The sequence below is a fragment of the Polypterus senegalus genome, chromosome 2 (assembly GCF_016835505.1).
Source record: "Polypterus senegalus isolate Bchr_013 chromosome 2, ASM1683550v1, whole genome shotgun sequence".
Lineage (NCBI taxonomy): Eukaryota > Metazoa > Chordata > Cladistia > Polypteriformes > Polypteridae > Polypterus > Polypterus senegalus.
Window position 1 is genome coordinate 311,353,353 of NC_053155.1, and position 14,550 is coordinate 311,367,902.

Here is a 14,550-nt window from a genome sequence, read left to right on the forward strand (position 1 = left end):
AAAGGATTGTGGGAACTCCCAGACGGCGAGCTGAACTGGGTGGAAGGGTGGCAACGCGTCTGGGAGTGGTGGAGAGTTTATTGTTAGTGATTTGTGTTTGATTTAATGAGTATTGTGGAGAGGAGGGTGCTTTGTGCACTGTGCAGAATTAATAAAGTCTACTTTTGGACTTTTATCTGGTGTCTGGCATCTTGGACAGGGGTTCAAGGGAGCGATAGCGCCCCCTATCTGTCACAGGGGTCAACTGTCTAAGATTCTTCAACATAAAGTTGATCACAGAAGTGCCTGATGGACGTTTAAAAACTGTGCTAAAGTCTCGGACAAAAACGACATCCGAACCTCAGAACAGTCTGGACGAGAGCAGGCCATTCAGCCCAGCAAAGCTCACCCGTCCTGTCCACTGAATTCTGAAATGACATCAAGTTCGAGCTTTGAAGGTCCCTAAAGTCCTCCTGTCCACCACACTACTTGGTCACTTACTCCACAGGTCTGCTGTCCTCTGTGTACAGAAACGATTCCAGCTGTGTCCCCGTGTCCTTGATGAACTCATTTTAAAGTCACCGTCTCATTCCACTGCACTAATTCCCTTCATTATGTTAAACACTTCAGTCAGGTCTGCTCTTCATCTCCTGTAAAGGCTCAGCATTTTAAATCTCCCCTCATCACTCAACCCCTGTAGCCCTGAATCAGCCTAGTCGCTCTTCTCTGGACCTTCTCTAGTGCTGCTGTGTCCTTTTTGTAGCCTGGAGACCCAAACTGCACCCAGGACTCCAGGTGAGGCCTCACCAGTGTGTTATAAACTGTGAGCAGAACCTTAACTAAAGTCCTCCTGTCCACCACACTACTTGCTCACTTATTCCAAGTGTCTGTCGTTCTTTGTGTAAAGAAGAACTTCCTATGTCCATCCATCCATCCATTATCCAACCCGCTATATCCTAACTACAGGGTCACGGGGACTTCCTAATGTTTGTGTGAAATTTCCCCTTCACGAGTTTCTAACTGTGTCCCCGTGTTCTTGATGAACTCATTTTAAAGTCACCATCTTGATCCACTGGACTAAATCCCTTCATAATGTTAAACACCTCAAGTCAGGTCTCCTGTTCATCTCCTGTAAAGGTTCCGCTCTTTTCATCTTTCCTCATCACTCGTCCCCTGTAGCCTCCGATTCAGCCACGTCGCTCTTCTCTGGACTTTCTCCAGCACTGCAGTGTCCTTCACTGAGATGGCCGTCCCTCTGACAGGTTCTCCCATCTCAGCAGAGGTCTTCCAAAGCTCTGTTAGAGTTGACTGTTGGATTCTTGGCCACCTCCCTGACCAAAGCCTTTTCTCGTCTGGTTTTCCAGTTTAGTTTCGAAGAGTCCTGCTGATTCCAAACATCTTCCATTTCACAAAGACTGAGGCTGCTATGCTCCTGGGGACACTGGAAGCGTTAGAAATGGTCTGATCCCCTTGTCCTGATCTGTGCCTCACCACACTTTGATTCCTTGGACTTCGTGGCTCGTTTTTGGTTTTTTGCCCTGGCATGCAGTGTGAATTGTAGGGCCTTCTATGCACAGGTAGACGTGTGGTGTCTTTCTAAATGATGGCCAATCGGGTGGACTCCACTCAAGTGCCACAAAAAGTGCCCGAGTACTTCTGGGAATGAGACATTCCAGCTTTAGATTTTTAATAAATTTGTAAACCTTTCCTAAAATGTTTTCATTTTGTCACTTTGGTTTGCTGGGTGTTGACTGTTAGGCAAAAAAATGGCATTTACTGTAAATTTAAATCTAAAAACCCAATAAAGTGTGCAAAAGATGAAGGGGGTCTCAATACTCTCCGAGCCCGCAGTGTAAACCTGTAATTGTGTTCTGTTCAGCAGACTTCCATGTGCCAATCTGGGGGTTTCAGTTGTCACCAGATTTAGGACACAAGTGCCACCGTGCCTCAGTCTTATGACACGCAGTGGTTATGATGGCACTTGTGGGGTTGCTGCCTTTAAGGTTCCATTCTGGCAGCCTAGCTGTGTCTATTGCCAAAATGCCCCTGAGATGCCAACCGCTGGCATTGATGAGGTGATCTTTTAGTACAGGACAGGTATGGTGACAGCTGGGGACTGTCACAGCGCAGTTTGCTTTTTGGGGTCTGCTTTGCACAACAGGCTACAACAGCAGGACTCCTCATCTTGTTGAAGGGTGGTGCCCACAACATGTGGCATAAAACACCTCCTGGCGTCACACTCCATTAGTGATGAAGACAACAGATAAGGAGTTAAACAACAGTAATTTATTTAGTACAGTGACAATGTATAAAAAACAACAACTCAATTTAATATGAAAGAGAGAATTCCAGAGACGTCCACAGAGACAAGCGGATGGTGGCGAGCCTGGCGACTTTACAACATCGATAAAGCGCACTCGGAAATCAATCTAGAAATGAAGGTTACAAAATACTCTTCAGTGCATCAAGGAAAAGGCAACCTGAGCGAGTGACCCGCTTGACCGTTGGCCATAAGCGCTGCGCTCCCATGAGTGCAAGTGGACAGGGACATCCAAGACAAGGGTGGGCTTGTGCCCCGGGGTCACCTTTACCAGCCAGCACAAAAAACACCCACTTTAAATTTGACATGTCATGGCACTGGGCACCACTCGCCTCTCTGCTGCTGAGGCTGCCATTCTGTGAGTGAAAGTGATGGGAAACAGTGGCAGCACTTGTTGCCATTTCTTTAAAGCATTGGCTTCATTGCTGAAGCAGGGGGCACTGAGCGCTATTATGTGCCATTAATGTTACTTAGCAAGTCTTTGGGCTAGGAGCGATTATGGTGATGAAGCACATTGAGCGGGCACTAGCTGGCAGTGGTGAAGCAGGCAACAAAGGCGACAAAGCAGTGAGCATTCCGAGCTACACAATACTAAATTGGTGGGTATTTAGGGCTACAGATGGCATTACTGTTTAGGAGTGGTCATTGAGAAGGTTGGAATGCATGGTGGCACACCTGGCTCTCCAAAGATGGTCAGGTACTGCAGCATACTGTCTCCCTAGGAGCTTAAACTGTGAGAGACGGGAGATTCCAGACTGGATTGGCACCTCATCAATGCAGTGTGTGCCAGGCACAAATAAGTGAGATGCGTACTGAGCAGCAGAGATGCACACTTGTCTTGTATGCCTGGTAAAAGTGGTGGCACCCTAAAGGCGATGAGCTTTACAGGTTGATTTCAGTTTGTTTTTATACTCTAATTATGCTTGGTGAATATGCAAGATAAGATAACAGTGATGGGCAATGCTGAAAAAGAAGACCCTGTATGCCACCCTTTTCACTTGCCGAGTTCAATAAAAACTGAGACATCATTGGCACTTGTGGGAGCTGCAGAGGTGGCACTTATGAACCAAGGAGCAGAATGAAGCAAGAGGACGGCGAGTGGAGCCAAGCGAATTTCGTCCTACAAGCCTTCATTATTAGTGCCACTCGCTTGGGTGCCCAAGAGTTCGGCCCGCTGCTTTCACAGAGGTAATAAGTTAAATAAGCACCATGTGAAGACTCTGCCACCGTGGACCTTAGAGGTTCTTCATGCACACTTGACAGCGGCTTATCCGAGACAGAAGCTGACCGGCTTTCAGAGTCTCCGGGGTGAAAGTTGTTTGGAAGGAGGTGTCTATCGTCATCAGCCAGAAGCTATGCTTGTTGGCGAAAAAGTGGCAGGTCCCTTTGGCTCCATTGCACTCGATAAAGGGAGTGGCGCGGAAATCCTCGAGGCAACTGCCAGGTGATACCAGAGACTGGCCACCACCCTCATCACCTGCTGCCGTGTGCTGAAAGGAAACAAGAGAAGCAAAGTAAGTACATTGTGACGGCGGGCGAAGACCACGCGGTCAGTCGTTGGTCAAACTCCTCGTCTTTCCATGCAAGCCTCTGTGCTGTTGTGTGTCCTTATCAAGGTGGTTATAATTTTGCCTTTTGATATTAGTTTTTATTTCTATATTTTTACTGACCTGACTTGGAAATTCAGTTTAGTTTTAGTTTCCCTTCATCGTATATTTTTAGTTTTAATTTCACAGACATTTCTATTTTATTTTTTATAGATAGATAGCTACTGTACTTTTCCAGTGATCTTTAGTCGGCACTTCATTACGCAATCTTAGCGAGCTGCTGTACACTCTGTGACCTCCAATTGTGTGGTGTGACATCGCCAGTGACTGACGCAGACCACTCTGTGACGCACCCTGGTTTTGTTTTAAGTCACAGATGTGCTTCATGTTTATGTGCGACTTGAGAACCAATTAGCGCTCAACCAGGAGTACAATGTGGCTGCATTCACTGCAACGATTAAGAAACGTGGGTGTTTTAGGGGCTCGTCTGTCTGATGTCTCATGTTGTATGTGTCGGGACAGAACAGAAAAGGTGTCTGAGCTCACCATGAGCAGCAGCTCCGTCGGGTCAGCACGTTATTGTGAACTGGCGATGCTTTGGATATGTCGTCATGCAGTTGGAAAAACTTTGTGATTTCCATTCCAGGCAATGAGATCGGCGCCTGTTGTCGTCAGGTTTGATATCCCCTCAGACTAGAAGTCATGTGACATTGGGTTATGGGGCACAAAGGAGTGCAGTGTTGTAACCAGTCAGTCACAAGCAGTGCCATGTGCAAGTCCTCAAAAGACAGAAAGGCGGCGCCCCAAACCAGAGGCAACTGAACTAATACCATGTCTTCGAGTTCTGGCTCGACGCTGTGCCTTCTGGGTATTTTTTGACCTGATTCTGACAGCCCTTTATGGGGACCCTGCATGTCTGATTCTTTGACCCAGTCCTATTTTATATTGATTGGCCATCTTAGCCTGTAGAGCAGATGACACTTAGGTGGATTTTTTTTGGTGTTGTGAACAAAGTTCTCTAAATGTAGTTCAAACTTAATTAAAGTCAAATGGTGAATTAGAAATAGTTATATATATATATAATAGGTATAAATATTTTATAAGATGTACAAATTATGGAATATTTACGGGTTTTTTTTTTATTACTGTTTGTTAATCTTAGGAATTGTAGTAAAAGTCACAACTTCTCATGATCAACAGATGAAATTTGGGGATTTCCTCCTAATCTCAAACACAAGACTTGCTCAAATCTGATCTGAAGAACTTGACTAAATCCACACCCTTGACTGGGTCTCTCCCCATCTTAAGACGTCCCCAATTGGCAGCCATCTTACTGTGATGTCCTTGTACCTGTATGTGGGTGGCACTCACCATTAGGAAGGAATAGCCAATCCACAAACTGCGCCAGCCTACAGGACACTGAGGGATGGTGATGTCCTGGCTGTGGACAGCGATGGCAAGTGAAGGGGCCTCACACACAGAGCACCGACTGATGTACGGTTTAATCTGGTCTTCCTCCACTGGCATCATGGGGATGGGGGCGGTGGTGGACAGCCAATAGGATTTGTCATTTCTGCTGGCATAGTAGCAGACGTCTCCAGGATTGCAGTACAGGAACGGCATGGTGCTGAACTTTGGGAGACATGATCCTGCCAATCCTAGAAAGACAGAGGGAGAGAAATCAGAGAAAGTTCATGCTGGACCAGAACATTACTTACATAACGAAAGAACAATGTGAAGGAGAAGTGGAGCAGAACATGTCTCACCACCCACACTACACCTTACTGCTTCTTTTCCATAATACAGTGAGATTCACAGCTCAGCAGCCTCTCTTACTAGCATCGTCGCCGAGTCCAGCAATGAGGACACTTCACAGTGGCAGGGAATCCCCTCTATGAACCACTTGGTGACAGTACAAAATGATCAGTTCAGCCACTGAAACAAACTAAAGAAGGTAGAACACGGCTGATGAAGAGGTCCTGCTAGCTCATTTGTCACATCCATCCATCCATCCATTTCCTAAACTTGCTTATACAGAGCAGGGTCATGGGGAAGATGGAAACTATCCCAGGGCACAAAACAGGAACAATCCCTGAACAGGGTGTCAACCATCACAGTGTGAACACACACACACACACACACACACACCCATCAGGGGCCAATTCATCATCACCACTCCACATGACCTTCATCTCTCCGGACTGTGAGGTGGTAAACCACATGAAGAAAATGCGAACTCTGTGCAAGGAATGTGTGGCACTTGAATCCTGTGCTACCACTGTGCCACCCCCAAACACCCCCCTCCATTTGTGAAGTGGCATCTACAAGTTTGACCATCTGATATGATAAAGTGCCTGGTGCTTATGACAAACTGTATGCTGCCTGATGACCACATTCACATGTGGCTGCACATAAACAAGAAGCCTCCATTGCCCGCCACAGACCACCTTGGTGTGTTATCGAGTGAGTAGTTTTACCCACCAGCTGTGGAAGTTAATACATTCCACTACAGCATAAGAATCACAATAAAAAGATACACTGATTCACTAATGGCCGAAAGATTTATGGTAAGTGGACTAAGACAGCCACATGTGACCTCCACGTGAGTGTGATGGCCTGCTAGTGTTAGGATGTCGCCAGCCCCCTGACTGAATTTCTTTATCTCCCACAAGTAGGGTGGTCATGCTTCTTTCAAATTCAATTTCAAACTTCAATATGGCACATAAAAAAGTATTCAAATTCAATGCCATTTAGTACATCATGTAACTGAAATACCCACAACTCAGTATGCATTCAAACTGTTACACTGATGAAAACAAATACAGGAATCCCTTGAGATTCATGGGGGTTACGGGTGCAGGACCCTCATGAATGCAAAAATCCACAAATACTTTTTTGAGCCCGTGGTTACTGTACATTCTAAAAATATATATATTTTTATGTATGAATATGTGCTATATAAATAAATGTTGATTGATTCTAAAAAAAATGTAATCGAGCGCCGGCCTCACTGGACCTCATGCACCAAATCAACATCATTCTGGACCAAAGTTTTAAAATGCCTTACAGACAGCCTTGGGGTCCCAATCCCTCCTAATCCAGTAACAGCTGTGTGTGGTGGGCTCACAGAGGGGCTTGAAGTGGAGAAGGACACACAAACTGTAATGGCCTTTACTTCACTATCATCACATAAACTTGACTTGCTGAACTGGAAGAATCCTAACTCACCTCCGTTAAGTCAGCGGGTAACTGATGTTCTTTACTATTTGAAATTGGAAGAAACCACATTCTCACTTAGGGGATCTGTAAAGAAACCTTTTTAAAACCTGGCAGGATCTAATTTATATATATATTAGCAAAATACCCGCGCTTCACAGCGTAGAAGTAGTGTGTTAAAGAAGTTATGAAAAAGAAAAGGAAACATTTTAAAAATAATGTAACATGATTGTCAATGTAATTGTTTTGTCACTGTTATGAGTGTTGCTGTCATATATATATATACACATATCAACATATATACACACACACACATACAGATAAATATACATATATATATACACCATATACACACATACAATATATATATATATATATATATATATATATATATATATATATATATACTGCTCAAAAGAATTAAAGGAACACTTTTAATCAGAGTATAGCATAAAGTCAATGAAACTTATGGGATATTAATCTGGTCAGTTAAGTAGCAGAGGGGTTGTTAATCAGTTTCAGCTGCTGTGGTGTTAATGAAATTAACAACAGATGCACTAGAGGGGCAACAATGAGATGACCCCAAAACAGGAATGGTTTAACAGGTGGAGGCCACTGACATTTTTCCCTCCTCATCTTTTCTGACTGTTTCTTCACTAGTTTTGCATTTGGCTACAGTCAGTGTCACTACTGGTAGCATGAGGCGATACCTGGACCCTACAGAGGTTGCACAGGTAGTCCAACTTCTCCAGGATGGCACATCAATACGTGTCATTGCCAGAAGGTTTGCTGTGTCTCCCTGCACAGTCTCAAGGGCATGGAGGAGATTCTAGGAGACAAGCAGTTACTCTAGGAGAGCTGGAGAGGGCCATAGAAGGTCCATAACCCATCAGCAGGACCAGTATCTGCTCCTTTGGGCAAGGAGGAACAGGATGAGCACTGCCAGAGCCCTACAAAATGACCTCCAGCAGGCCACTGGTGTGAATGTCTCTGACCAAACAACCAGAAAGACTTCATGAGGGTGACCCAAGGGCCCCATGTCCTCTAATGGGCCCTGAGCTCACTGCCCAGCAGCATGCAGCTCGATTGGCATTCGCCATAGAATACCAGAATTGGCAGATGCACCACTGGTGCCCTGTGCTTTTACAGATGAGAGCAGGTTCACCCTGAGCACGTGACAGAAGTGAAAGGGTCTGGAGAAGCCATGGAGAACATTATGCTGCCTGTAACATCATTCAGCATGAGCAGTTTGGTGGTGGGTTAATGATTGTCTGGGGAGGCATATCCATGGAGGGTCACACAGACCGCTACAGGCTTGACAAAGGCACCTTGGCTGCCATTAGGTATCAGGATGAAATCCTTGGACCCATTGTCAGACCCTATGCTGGTACAGTGGCTCCTGGTGCACGACAATTCCTGGCCTCATGTGGTGAGAGTATGCAGGCAGTTCCTGGAGGATGAAGGAATTGATACCATTGACTGGCCACCACACTTTCCTGACCTAAATCCAATAGAACACCTCTGGGACATTATGTTTTGGTCCATCCAATGCCACCAGGTTGCACCTCAGACAGTCCAGGAGCTCAGTGATGCCCTGGTCCAGATCTGGGAGGAGATCCCCCACAACACCATCTGTCATCTCATTAGAAGCCTGCACCGATGTTGTCAGGCATGTATACAAGAACACAGGGGCCATACAAAGTGCTGCGAACAATTTGGAGTTGCTGCAATTAAATTTTGGGCAAAATGGACTAGCCTGCCACATAATTTTTCACTCTGATTTTTGGGCGCCTTTGAATTCAGGGCTCTGTAGGTTGATCATTTTCATTTCCATCAAACGATGTGGCATCCTTTCGTTCCTAACACATTACCCAGTCTATATCAGTATAGATATCCAGGAGGATTTCTTTTTCCCATTGAGATCTGATGTGTTTTCAAAGTGTTCCTTTAATTTTTTGGAGCAGTTTATATATATACACAGACACATATATACATATATATACAGATCTACATATATACACACATATATACTGTATATAGCAAAATCCCTGTGCTTCGCAGCGACGAAGAACTGCTTTTAAGTTTTTATTAAGAAGAAAAGAAAACCTTTTTAAATTGAGGGAAAATATACCAATTATTATATGTTAGGGATCTCTTTGTATACCACTTTGTCAGTTCAGCAGTCTGGCTGTAATATGACCAAGCTGTGCACTGAGATTACTTTTGAGCATGCAACGTACAGTTTTGTCCAGGAGGAAAGCAATGTTGCCTCAATTCAATTTTGTAGGCTGTGTCCCTGAGACTTATTAATTGTCATCGCGAAGCAGAGCCTTACTGGAAATTGGAGGCATTTCAATTGAAATGGGAGATCAGAGGGTATAACAGGGATGCGAGGAATACATTCAGCGTGTGGCGCTCTGCTGTTTTTTTGTGTAGCTGCCTTCACACAGCCTCTCCGCTGCTTTATAAATGAACGCCATATAAGGCCATCGTTTGTTCTTGCTTTGCGGTTCTGTACTGTTTTATTGTTCGTTTATTACGATTCTTATAGTTATTATGTAGCTATTTGAGACTTACTTTACTGTTCAGGTACCCATTTCCTTTATTTAATCCGCGGCTTGTACGTTATTTTTTCTTCGTTTATTATGATTATAGATATTTATTGATTCCCTTCTTTAGCTGACTGCCTGCTCATATAAGACGCTCCGCTATTTTTTTGTGAAACAGCCTTTACACAGCTTCTCCGCTGTTTTATAAACGAACGACATATAAAGCCATCACCTTGTCAATTGTGTAATGCGTTTTTTGAACAGGTTTGATGCATGGAAGTGATCACTGCATCTGCTCAGTTAGTTCACGTGAGTTGCTCTCTCGTGTGATGTTGCGATGTCCACGGCTTAATTTAATGTTAGCTAAGACCCGGCACTTAAAAGTTTCTCGCTACAGCAATTTTAACTCCATTACAAAGTGATCCAAAGTCTCGTTTATACCTTGTTTCTTCTCATTAAACTTGTATCTCGTGAATAAAGTATTCAGCGTTTTTCTTCAGCGCTCTTTGGGAGCTCTTCCTTCTTTTCTACATACTGTGGTCACAGTCAGTTCACGTGATTACGTGGGAGGTGTGATGATGTCACATGCAGCTCCGCCCCCCCCATGGCCATCGAGCTAACGTCCATTACAGTATATGGAGAAAAATAGGTTCCAGTTATGACCATTACGCATAGAATTTCGAAATGAAACCTGCCGAACTTTTGTAAGTAAGCTGTAAGGAATGAGCCTGCCAAATTTCAGCCTTCTACCTACACGGGACGTTGGAGAATTAGTGATGAGTGAGTGAATGAGTGAGCGAGTGAGTCAGTGAGGGCTTTGCCCTTTATTAGTATAGATTCACTAAGGGCAAGCAAGACAGTGAGCGCAAGCAAGACAGAGCCCCGGCCGCCAACTCTAAGACCATGAGATACGCTTGACAGAGACCCGCCCGCCATCTCTAACCCTTCTACCGCCTCATGGGATACGCTTGACAGAGCCACGCACGCCAACTGTAACCTTCCTCCCGAGTCCAGCGTCGTTCTCGGGGCACGCTACAACTCACCAAACACAGTCTCAGTCGCTTTTGTCTGTGCAAAAGTCCATATTCACCTCTGAGCCACGTTAACTTTACACCGTACGCAAGACAGAGAGCCACGATCGCCAACTCACAGAGACCCGCCCACCAACTCTAGGACCATGGGATAGGCACGCATTTAGTGTATAAATGGATATAAATAATTGCATGTAAATGATTCGCCAAAATCTGTTGTATGTAAACGATACTGTTTAAAACGTTATTGTTTTTTCATCAGAAAACCTGGTTTCCACATTTCCCTGTATTAGTTTAAATGGCACTTTTACCACTCGCAATATACTGAATTCCTTTCTCACCGTTTTCCGTTCCTATTCTTACACCGTATGCTACGGCGGGTTTCGCTAGTTAATAATATTTTAAAATAAGCATTTAAATTGAGGAAGCGGATTCCCTCTTTTTTATTCTATTTATTTTTATTAATTTACTAATTTTTACTAGTTTAAAGTTTTACTCTGCTGGCCTAGCTCTCTTTCTCATGGGTGGGGGTTGATTTGTTTCGAACCAAGTTTTGTAAAACTCGACTTGCTTGCATGGAATGTTATTTGATTTTAATACTTTCTCTACTTCAGACAACACAGATTACAGCTTACACTGATTAATGTTTCCAAACGTTACAAATCAGATACTATAAGTATGAACTCTCGGGTGCAGCTCGAGCCACGCCATGGGTAGCCTACAAGGCTCAACTGTCAGTGCATTTGTAATGCAGGCTGTAGTATCAACAACATGAAGAAGGAATCTTGAAATCATTTTTAAAATGTCAACATTCTTACTGATATTTTGATACTTCTTGATGACCTTAGTCAGGATTCTGTGACGGTGCACGTCCTGCTCCATGCTCCCTCTTACACCTGCACCACCACAAATGGTGGAAGTGGTGGGATGAGCTGGCAATGGGGGCTGAAGAAAAGGAGACGGAACAGCAAACAGGACTGGTGTCAGACTTTTGAAAGGACCCACGGGGCCAAGCAGAAGGAGGACATTTTAAAGGACTGAAGTTTTTAATGGACATAATTTATCGACTGCATTTATTGTCTTTTTAAAGTTCTTATTCTTTTAATGTCCTGGTTTTAACAAGGGGGCTTAGATTGGTTTTAGTGTGGGATTTTTAGTGCTTTTATCATTTTTGTTAGTGCAGTGTCAAGGCCAAGCCATTGACCTGGACCACCTATTGCACTGACTTAGTGGAGCCTCCCCATGCAACAGGTGGCTTAAGGGGGGAGGAATGTGGTATAACGGGCCTGCGGCTCCGAAAGAATGGTAGTATTAATAAATAATCTGTTAGACCGTGTCAGTCACCCTGGGTGTGATCACAGAACCACGGGGAGTTATTAAGGTAATTAGGGCAAGACACACTGTGAGGGTGCGATTGTTCTCAATTGCTTCATTGGTTTCCTGCGGTGTGTGATTTAGACGCTGCGCCAACGGAGCCATATAAGTACAGGCCATCACGGAGAAAAAGAAGGACGAAAGACAGGCAAGACAGCAAGAGTGCGGCATTAGGGCAGTGAACGAAGAGAGAGAGGTTAGTGCAGTCAGGGGTCCCGTGTCAGAGCACGGAATGTGTCAGAGTGGGAAATGGTCAAGATGGCATCCTCTCCTAGAATATGAGGGGCAAATGCGTGTGCTAGAGGGAGTAGAGAGGACAACCGACCCCGAGCAGTCTGGCGGCCAAGACAGGGGTCTGTAGTGAGTGGACCACATCTGCTGAAGTCTCCACCAGCTGAGCGAGCCATGGGTGAGCTGGGGAGACAAGGAAGGAGTTGTGCTCGGCTCATTTGTCCCAATAACTGCAGGTTTTTATTCTCATTTTTAGCCTGGTTTTAAACATTTGGATTTAGATCGTTATTATGGATTATTTATTTATATAATTTTTGAAGCACTGCACTTTGGACAGGTTTTTTTTTTTTTTTTTTGTTAATAAAAGCACTTTTGCAGTTTTACATCATCCCCTTGCTTCAAGTGTGATGTTACATTATTGACGGTGTTGGGTTCAAGGGCTCCCAAACTGGAAGAGGGAGCATGGAGCAGGACTGGCACCATCACATGGTAAGTCTCATTGGATAATAGCATCAGTTCTATCAAAGCGCTGATGTGAAGATGCCATCTTCAGAGCTGTGTGGCACTACACTGGGTGAGGAGACCCCGAGCTCTAATTAGTATGTCAGCTGTTATATAAAGTGCACCGTTTTCTTTAGTGAACTCTTGTCTTCGTTTAACCTGTAATTGCTTTTTCTTCTCACCTATTTCATCTATCAAAATGGAATAAGAAGAAGGAATATTTAGTATTCAAATGGCTGAAGCAGTTATTAGAAGTGAGTTCTTGTTGTGGTTTGCCGTAGTGGGGCTTCACAAACATCAAGGAGGCTGCGATTCTGGCAAGTGGAGTAAGCGAAGTGAGGAAAAGGACACGAAGTGTAAAATGGTGATATCAGTGCGGCTCTTTATTGTATGACTGAAGGGCCTCCCCTCCCTGTGTGGCCACTAAACCAGGCTTTTCATGAGTCCCTCCTTGAGTTGTGTTCTTACCCAGGTCTTGATTGTGAGCTTTTTCTTGCCCCTCAAAGTAAAGCAGGCTGTATCCATCCCAAAGTTTGGCCATTCCCACTGGACACATGGGTATCTGGTCAGACTGACTGTGCTTCACCAGTAGGTATCCCACACTGACGCTGCGGCCTGGCATTCCAGGATGTCCTGGAGTACCTTGACGGCCTGAATGTCCTGAAAGGTAACAGATATCATGTCATATACAGTTAAGGGAGAAGGAGCACTCCATGTCACCAGGTCAGAGCAACAATAGGACACAGCACTAGCCTACTTGGAAGACCAGAAAAACAATGTCAAAATTATAGATTGAGCTTACCCTCGAAGCCCTGGAGACCCTGCTGACCAACATGTCCAACATCACCTCTGATTCCTGGTATGCCTGGCCTACCGCTTGCTCCCTGAGCACCAGGCTTTCCATTGGCACCTGGGATTCCTAAAAAGATGGAGGCAAATGTCAAATTGGGCTTTACATGGAAATGCTGTCCACCCTAAGTGAATGGCCTCATAGGAAATGTAATGCGATGTAATGGTGGCCCTCCCTACCACTTCTTTCCACAGTTCTACCTGTCAATAAAAGTTGCTGATCTGCTGTATTACCCTGAACTTACACTGACGTTTTTTCAAACATTTTGCTTCCTGAAAAGTTTTTGTTGTTATGACAGACAGCTCTGAGCTGAGCACAAATCTTACCTTAGAATGTGTAAAAACGGGCAATGAACTTTTATGGAATTTTGTGTGTTTTATTTGTTTCATTTAATGATGCTGTCACACTGCATTAGTTCATCTGTCTATCTCACTTATTCAGGGCTGCGCCCAATCCAGCAATCATAGGGGTGCAGGGCAGGGATCCACTCTGGACTGGGCGCCAGGGCTCAAAATGTCGTGCTGCTGGTTTTCATTTGTACTCAGCTTCTGATGCTTCTCATTTCAGTCGGCCAGCATTGATGGATTCCACTTGCCCTGATCCCACTTTTCCTTTGTTGAAACAGGGGGTGGGGGGTACATCCAGAAATTGATATCAACATATAATTAAAAACTCGATTACAGTGTACATCACGGAATATCCATGGGCATATGCTGCTCGGTGTTTATGTGCTTCTGTTGGCCCAATTTTAGAGGAACAGTCGGTAGTTGTACTGTGATGTTTCTCTTCTTGAGGACCATTTCAATTAACTAAAGCAATAATAATAATAATAATCTGTTTAAGAAGGAATTTTATAATAATGCTCTCTGGTAAGACACCACATAAAATAAAGACCTGGCAGATTCCGTGTGGAGTGTCTCTATGAGACAGGACACATGTCCTATGCCACCGT

At 44.4% G+C, this 14,550-nt stretch overlaps 1 protein-coding gene across 2 annotated transcripts in view; it reads right to left on the minus strand.

Annotated features, from left to right (window-relative positions):
* Positions 1-2,243: 2,243 nt before the first annotated feature.
* The window catches only part of col4a2 (collagen, type IV, alpha 2), a 280,817-nt gene continuing 268,510 nt past the window's right edge, over positions 2,244-14,550 (minus strand). For both annotated transcript variants that reach the window (XM_039745915.1, XM_039745914.1), the window contains 4 exons: positions 13,551-13,667; positions 13,217-13,408; positions 5,218-5,504; positions 2,244-3,789 (listed from right to left, as the gene is read on the minus strand). In XM_039745915.1, coding sequence (XP_039601849.1) covers positions 3,535-3,789; positions 5,218-5,504; positions 13,217-13,408; positions 13,551-13,667 — 851 coding nt within the window. In that variant the 3' untranslated portion in view covers positions 2,244-3,534. The remainder of the gene's footprint in view (positions 3,790-5,217; positions 5,505-13,216; positions 13,409-13,550; positions 13,668-14,550) is intronic.